The 7,500-nt window shown below is 35.9% G+C and overlaps 1 protein-coding gene across 1 annotated transcript in view; it reads left to right on the top strand.

The window, feature by feature from the left end:
* LOC132116935 (E3 ubiquitin-protein ligase ARK2C-like) overlaps window positions 1-4,411 on the top strand; it is a 22,707-nt gene extending 18,296 nt beyond the window's left edge. Inside the window, exons 4-8 of the mRNA XM_059525844.1 lie at window positions 829-955; window positions 1,140-1,244; window positions 1,330-1,425; window positions 1,533-1,636; window positions 2,569-4,411. Of these exons, the coding sequence (XP_059381827.1) occupies window positions 829-955; window positions 1,140-1,244; window positions 1,330-1,425; window positions 1,533-1,636; window positions 2,569-2,686 (550 nt within the window). The 3' untranslated portion in view covers window positions 2,687-4,411. The remainder of the gene's footprint in view (window positions 1-828; window positions 956-1,139; window positions 1,245-1,329; window positions 1,426-1,532; window positions 1,637-2,568) is intronic.
* The last annotated feature ends 3,089 nt before the right edge of the window (window positions 4,412-7,500 follow it).

The raw sequence follows: 7,500 nt of genomic DNA, 5'->3' as shown, positions 1-7,500 counted from the left end.
TTTGATGTTAGTTGTGCTTGTTAGAATTCTGAGTTTGAATCTCAATTTACATCTTAATTTAGAATTTTTTTCAAAATTCTAAGTTTACATCTTGCAGTTGAAACGTCTTCCTCTGGGAATTCTCAGTTGACATCTTGGAATTTTTTTATCCTTGAGTATACATTTTGCAATTTTGACTGTATTCTCTCTGAATTCTGAGTTTATACTTGTAATTGCGAGTTTACAGCTCACAATTGTGACGTTTGTTGTTTAGAATTCTGAGTTTCGATTTTTACGTTTTTTCTTCTCAATTCAGACTTTTTTTCAGAATTCTAAGTTTACATTTTGCAATTGAGACTCCTTTCTGTGGGAATTTTCAGTTGGCATCTTGGAATTAGATTTTTTTTCTCTCTCAGAATTACCTTGCAAATTGTACTTTTTTTTCTTGTAATTCTAAGTTAGCATCTCAATTCTGTCCGTTCTGTTTTTGGTTTGTTTGTTTTTTGCCAAAAAAACATTGTAGTGTAACATTGCAACTTTTTTATTCTGACTTTTTTCTCGCAACTGTGAGTTAACGTCTTGCAATCCTGAGCTACATATCCCAAAAGCATCATAAGCCTAAATGCATTGTAGACCCATTGAAACCCGCAGTCCTAACTTTTTTCTCAGAATTGTTAGCAAAGTCACAATTTTTTTTATTCTATGGCAGAAGTAAGCTTCCATAGCAAATAAACTTCCTTAATATTTAGGAATGATCTTCATAGTCACAAAAACATACAGTACATAAATTCCCTGCTGCTGATATAGTTTTTAAATTGCCTTTATTAAGTTGTAAATGTGTGCTTTTAGGGACCTAAGCGTGGACGCAGGAGTGCCGTATCAGTATCCTCTGCAACAGATCCCTCAACCCTACCAGCATTACCTGGCCTTTCCCAGAATGCACCACCTTCCCAGGAACACCTCCTCCACCCAAGTGGTGAGTGTATATATATAAATAAATATATCACATTATATGCAAATATTCTCTATATGAAAAAAGTATTACTTGTTTTATTTATAGACTTCTGTTCTTTATTTAGAAGTCTTTTATAGTAAGTGCAAGTGTTGAATGTGGTCCAATGTTTAAAGTAGACATGTACAGTATGTTGTGTTTCCTGTAGGTTGTCCATGAGATAAGGAATTATCCGTATCCACAGCTCCACCTGCTGGCACTGCAGAGCTTGAGTCCCAGCAGACACTCGTCTGCTGTTCGAGAGAGCTATGAGGTAAAACACACACAGACAGGTGTACAGTAACTCGCATACATAGATGTTTTGCTCTGTTTAACACAGAGTCTGTGATCGTGTGCAGGAGCTGCTACAGCTGGAGGATCGACTGGGAAGCGTCAACCGAGGGGCCATACAGACCACCATAGAGAGATTCACCTTCCCCCACAAATACAAGAAGGTACATGCACACACTGTTCATATTCAAACCTTCATTTTCATGTCCAACCATGTCCTTACACACTTGTGTCTGTGTTTGTGTGTGTGTGTGTGTGTGTGTGTGTGTAGCGGAAGCTGCTGGATCTGAAGTTATATGAGAGTGAGGAAGAGTCAGATATGGATGAGAAATGCACCATTTGCCTCTCCATGCTGGAGGATGGAGAAGATGTCAGGTAGTATATAATAAAGACAGATGAAACTATACACTGTCGTTCAAAAGTATTGGTCCGTAAGATTCTATTTTAATGTTTTTGGAAAAAAGTATATTCTGCCCACCAAGACTTCATTTATTTGATCAAATATAAAGTAAAATCAGAAATACTGTGACATATTATTACAATTTAATACAACTGTTTTCCATTTGAATATATTGTAAAATGTAATTTATTTCTGTGTTGCAAAGTTGAATTTTCAGCATCATTCCTCCAGTCTTCAGAGTCACATGATCCTTCAGAAATCATTCGAATATACTGATTTACTGCATAGATAACATTGCTGTTATAAAAAAAAAACTTGATTTATTTGAAATATTTTTTTTTGTTTTTTTTGTGGCATTATAAATGTCTTTTGTGTCACATTTAATCAATTAATTGCATCCTCCCTGCTTAAAAATAATAATAATTAAATTATAATAACAATAAAAAAGTTTTTTTTTCAAACTTTTGAACAAAAGTATTACACTAGGAGTTGATGAGCAGATAATTAATTGCATGAAAATGGGTTTTTAAATTATTGATATTTTAACTTAAAACCACACGAGGTACAAAGGTTTGCATCCTTAAACTTTACTATAAATGCAACAAAGTAGCATTGATATTTTAACATTTATATACTGTTATGATATTTTGAACTGACTTTTGTTTTTGTATTTTTAGTGTTTCGTTTTTGTTTCAGTAATTTTGGCATGTACATTTGTAATTATTTTCATATTTCCTTTTAACTTTAATTCATTTGTATTTCAGTCTTAGCAACTTTGAACAGAGCATGTCTAAATACAAAATGCAGTATGGTAATGCAGTTCAACTCATCCTAATAAACGATTTCTCTTTCTCTCTCTCTCTCTCTCTCTCTCTCTCTCTCTCTCTCTCTCTCTCTCTGTTTTCAGGCGGTTACCCTGTATGCATTTGTTCCATCAGGTGTGTGTGGATCAGTGGCTGGCCACCAGTAGGAAGTGTCCCATCTGCAGAGTGGACATCCAAACACAGCTCACCCCTGAGAGCTGAAACGCTCCCGGGGAAATAACAAGCATTAAAAAAATAACACACACACACACACATGCTCTATTTCACTCTTATACACCCACAGACATTTCCATCCACACACAAACACACACACACACACACTGTATATTATCTACACACGTGTATGATGAGCCATCCAACACACACTAAACACACACTCACATGCTTTACTGAGCCAATGACAATAACTGACACTACACACTCACACACACACACACACACACACACACACACGTGCTGGTAGAAACTAAAAGGGTCTGTTGCGAGGATTGATTCTGTCTGTAGGGAAATGGTGTGTGTCCGTAGCATATGTGTGTGTATTTGTGCAATTCCTTAAGCCATGAACTTTACTAAGGACCCTCAGCTTGCATACAATACACACACACACACACACACACTTACACACTACATTTAATATATAAATGGCGGATAAGACACTGTCAAATCTAGCTGCTGGAGTGTGTGTGTGTGTGTGTGTGTCCACTGTATTTCTGATCTGCAATACTGCTTTAGTCTTACACACTGGAGCTACTTTGGCTTGAGTGTGTGCATTTGTGCGCTTGTTCACCATTTTGGTGCGTGTATGTATGTTAATATTTTCATGGTTAATCGGCGCAAGATGGTGCATGTAGAGAAGCCAAAAAAGAACACGCAACAACAAGAAAAAACACAAAAGCAACTCATTTCCGAGACAGCAGGAGGAGGACTGTTGTCTTACAAAAAAATAAAAAAATAAGCGGAGAATGTCGTGATTGGTGGACTCGTGTAGATAGGCGCAGTAGTAGTTGCATGCATCTGTGCTTGGGTTGTTGTTTCAAGGTACACCTGGAAGAGTGCGTAGGCGTGTGTGTGCGAATGCATGGATGTGTATTAGCTCCTTGAAGCTGTGACGATCCGTAACATTATCAGACTAATGTAGCGCGTGTGTGTGCGTGTTTGTGTGCGCGAAAGAGACCCTGCCATGACCTTTGACCCTAAATGCCTACTGAAAAAAGCACATGTGAGCATAGCTAAAGTGCCCGGCCTCACTCTGGTGCTGCGCTGCCATGATTACTGTATTTATTATTGGTATTTAAAACATGCAGTATTTGGAGGGGGCGGGGCTTGTGTGTGTCCAACGGTGTTCTTGTGTGACAGGTCTCCCCTCGTGGTTGCTATGCTGGTTGCTATGCTGTATTGCTAGAACTACAATGTAGAATGTGGTGTGATAGAGGACCATCCGCCAACAGCACACAAGCAGGTCGAGACGGACGAGCGCCACGCCGGAATTATTTGTATTTGGCCCGAAACATACGCAGGTAGTTTTCTGTTTCAGCTCAAATTTCATGAATCTTGCTGAGCAAGTTACTGTTGACATGTTTACAGCTAGTTAGACAAACAATAGCACATCCGGTTTAATGGTGTAAAAGTTTGAACACTGGCGCCCTCTTGAGCACTGAAGTTTGCAAAAATGCACATAATGCAATGCGTATGTTTCTGGCCTTAGTTGTTTATAGTTTTAAACACTTCCAGTTTAATTTTAACAACTTGCAACAAGGATATTCCTTTTATATGGATTGTGTAGCCCCCAAAATGTCTGGTTCAATTTGATTTATGTAAATTTGGCAGATTTCAGGGTGTGTTCAAAATCTAGCAATCTACCCTGTATAAGCAGTCAACTACGGAAGCTTGTTTGCACTATTGGATGATAAAAAAAAAAAAAAAAAAAAAAAAAAATATATATATATATATTAATTTTTATTCCGTAATTCAGATATTTTCTGAGGAAACTCTGAGGAAAAAAAACTTCAAAGTCAAAATTGTGAAATAAAAAAGTGCTCCTTGTTTTATTATTTATTCCTTGCTGAAGCAAACAAAAAAAATGTAAACAGAATTCAGAGATAGAATTGCAATATGTAAACTCGGAATTGTGAGAGAAAATCATGAATCATATGATTTTGCCCGCATTCAACAATTTTCGATAACAAAATACATTCTGAGATTGCTTTTATAACGCATACTTTTTATTTTGTGTTACATTTTGCTTCATTGTGACCCAAAGGTAAATAAAAAAACATTTAAGTTCAAAACAAAGCTGTATTCGTTTCAGCCAATGAGCTGCATTTTTGCTTGTGTGTTGGCTCCTCCCCCCGGTCTTCTGTGTGTTGATTGGCGGATGATGGCTTGTGTTGATCGTTACACAGGGTTATGTCCGTTGAAATGCCTTAAGTATTTAACAATCATAATTTATTACTAACTGTAGATATTGTGGGTACGTATTTAATTTTTTATAGTTTCATTTTTTTGCAATGGAATCATATTTTATTTATTTAGAAATAACACAAAATGATTAAAACTCTTACCTCATGTTTGAGTTGGTTTGCGGGAATGCTTCGCATGCGGTTGGTCGTGTTCGTGTGTGTTTCTCCCTTTGGTGCTGTGACCTTACTGACATTCCGCTTGCTGATTGGTCAGACACGGCAGCGGAGTGGGAGTATTATGGGTTTTGATTCGCTGTCCTGTTTGCACTCTTAGTTTTCCAAGGCCACCCTCTCACTGGCATCATTTTACCACTCTGGCGACCTTTGCAACACAATCTTTCTCTCTTTCTCTTTCTCTACTCTTCTCTCTGGAAGTCTTTCTTAATGTTTACATGATCTATACCTCTCTCGTCTCCTGTCTGTCTACAGTCTCTCTTTCTCTGTTTAACATTTTCATTCTTGTTAATGTTTACATCCTCTACTTGCTTTCTTTCTCTTTCCTCATGCTTTTTTTCTTTAACAGTCTTAAATTCTTAATGTTTACATTCTCTCTCTTTCTAAGGGTGTGTTCGAAATTTAGTGAGCTGCCCTACATAGGAAGTTACCTTATAAGGCAGCATACTAACTAAAAAGAAACCTTTTAAGTGACTGATTTCAAACCAAGTACATAGACAGCAAAAATATTCAAAGTGCACAAGAGATCTGACCTCTGAAAAATGGGTGTAGAAATTATTTTCAAAAGGGAAAGAAACCGCAATTGCCACATTGAATTAAACATGAAATATTTAAGGGGAAATTTTTTGTTGTTGTTGTAAAGCATACTTAAATGTAAGTAATGTTAAGGATCTGTAATCTGCATTATAACTTCTTTTTTTTTTACAGTGTAGTTTTTCATCACTAGATTTTGAAACAAGCTCATTTTTTCTCAATCTTTCATTTCTATTTCTATTTCTGTTTCATCTCTTTTATTGTCAATCAGTGCTTTTAGACTGTCTCCAGGGCATGTGAATCCTCTTTCCTCTGTCCTAGTTCATTTTACCAGTCTCTCTCTCTCTCTCTCTCTCTCTCTCTCTCTCTCTCTCTCTCTCTCTCTCTCTCTCTCTCTCTCTCTCTCTCTCTCTCTCTTTCTCCCTGTCTCATGGCAGGGTCAGGACTAACAGAGTATGATAAAGCACAACAGATTTAAAATGCATGTTTTTCTCAGGTTTGAATATATACATGACTAAACAGAAATATACAGCTACATAGAGAAAATAAAGACTAGTGCAGATGTTCTACTAATGATAATAGAAGATTGATTTTTTTTTTTTTTTTTTTGCTGCTGCTGCTTGCATTTGAAAAACAAACAAAACAAAACACAAAAAAAGACATTAATAATAATAATGTTGTCCTAAAAGTGCCAGTGACAGGGGTGCCGCGTGCTGTGGGTGTTTTTTCACTAGCGGATTTTCTAGCAGAATATAGACTATTTATCATTCATATTAAAGCAATAGCGCCTCCTGCTGGTGTGACTGCTAGTACGTAACTGGTCGAGTAAATAAAGTCTGTGTAAAATGTTAGAATTCTCTTTTGGTGGAATTTTTGTACCTTATTTATTACTACTACTAATGATGAATTTAAAAGTGGCATCGCTAAAATGTTTTTGGTTTCGTTTTCATTTTGTTTAATTTCAAAGCTTGTACATTATCCTTTTTGTATGTGCTCATTTTGTAATAAAAATGTTGAAATGCTTAAACGCCTGTTTGGTCTTAGCACATCTTTCTGTATCAAACATCATATCACTTGAAAAATCCAGCAGAAACATGGTGGCATCTGGTTTTATGCGGTTTCTGGCTGGTCCAAGCTAATATAGATGATATGCACAAACCGTGGACGCTTTGCACAAGCTAATTTGTAATATGCATATTGTTTTATTTAGTAGAATTGTAAATTAATCAATATGTTGAGCGAGCAGTATATCCATGTTAACACTAGAGGGGCCATACAGACCGTTTTAAATGTCTAATGAGACCATATATGCAAAAACCAAATGCAAACAACATTTTATATTATATTCTCATCTTTGGCATTTATTTGTGAATATACTGACTAAGAGAGAAGAGAGTGGATCTATTGCCTGTAATATGCTTGTTTATTTTTTATAATTTATGAAATGCATTACATTCTGTGTTAACAAAGCAAATAATTCACTCTCACTCTTTCAAGCACTTCTAACACTGTTGTAGTTACTATGACACTGATGAATCATCATTAGAGTCCGTGTGAAATTAATTTTGCATCCCACAATTTGAAGATTTTTTTTACATTTTTAAAAAAGAAAATGCTTTATGCTCACCAATCAATTGATTTGCTTAAAAATACAGTAAAAACAGTTAAATTATGAGATACTACAATGTAAAATAACTTTATTTTCTATTTAAATATATGTAAAAATGTAATTTATTACTTTAATGCAAATCTGTATTTTCAGCATCATTACTCCAGTCTTCAGGTCACATGATCCTTCAGAAATCATTCTAATATACTGATTTGCTGCTCAAGAAAGTATTAATTTGT

Source organism: Carassius carassius, chromosome 36 (genome assembly GCF_963082965.1).
Source record: "Carassius carassius chromosome 36, fCarCar2.1, whole genome shotgun sequence".
In the NCBI taxonomy this organism is placed as follows: Eukaryota; Metazoa; Chordata; class Actinopteri; order Cypriniformes; family Cyprinidae; genus Carassius; species Carassius carassius.
This window is presented reverse-complemented; position numbering and strand designations above follow the sequence as displayed.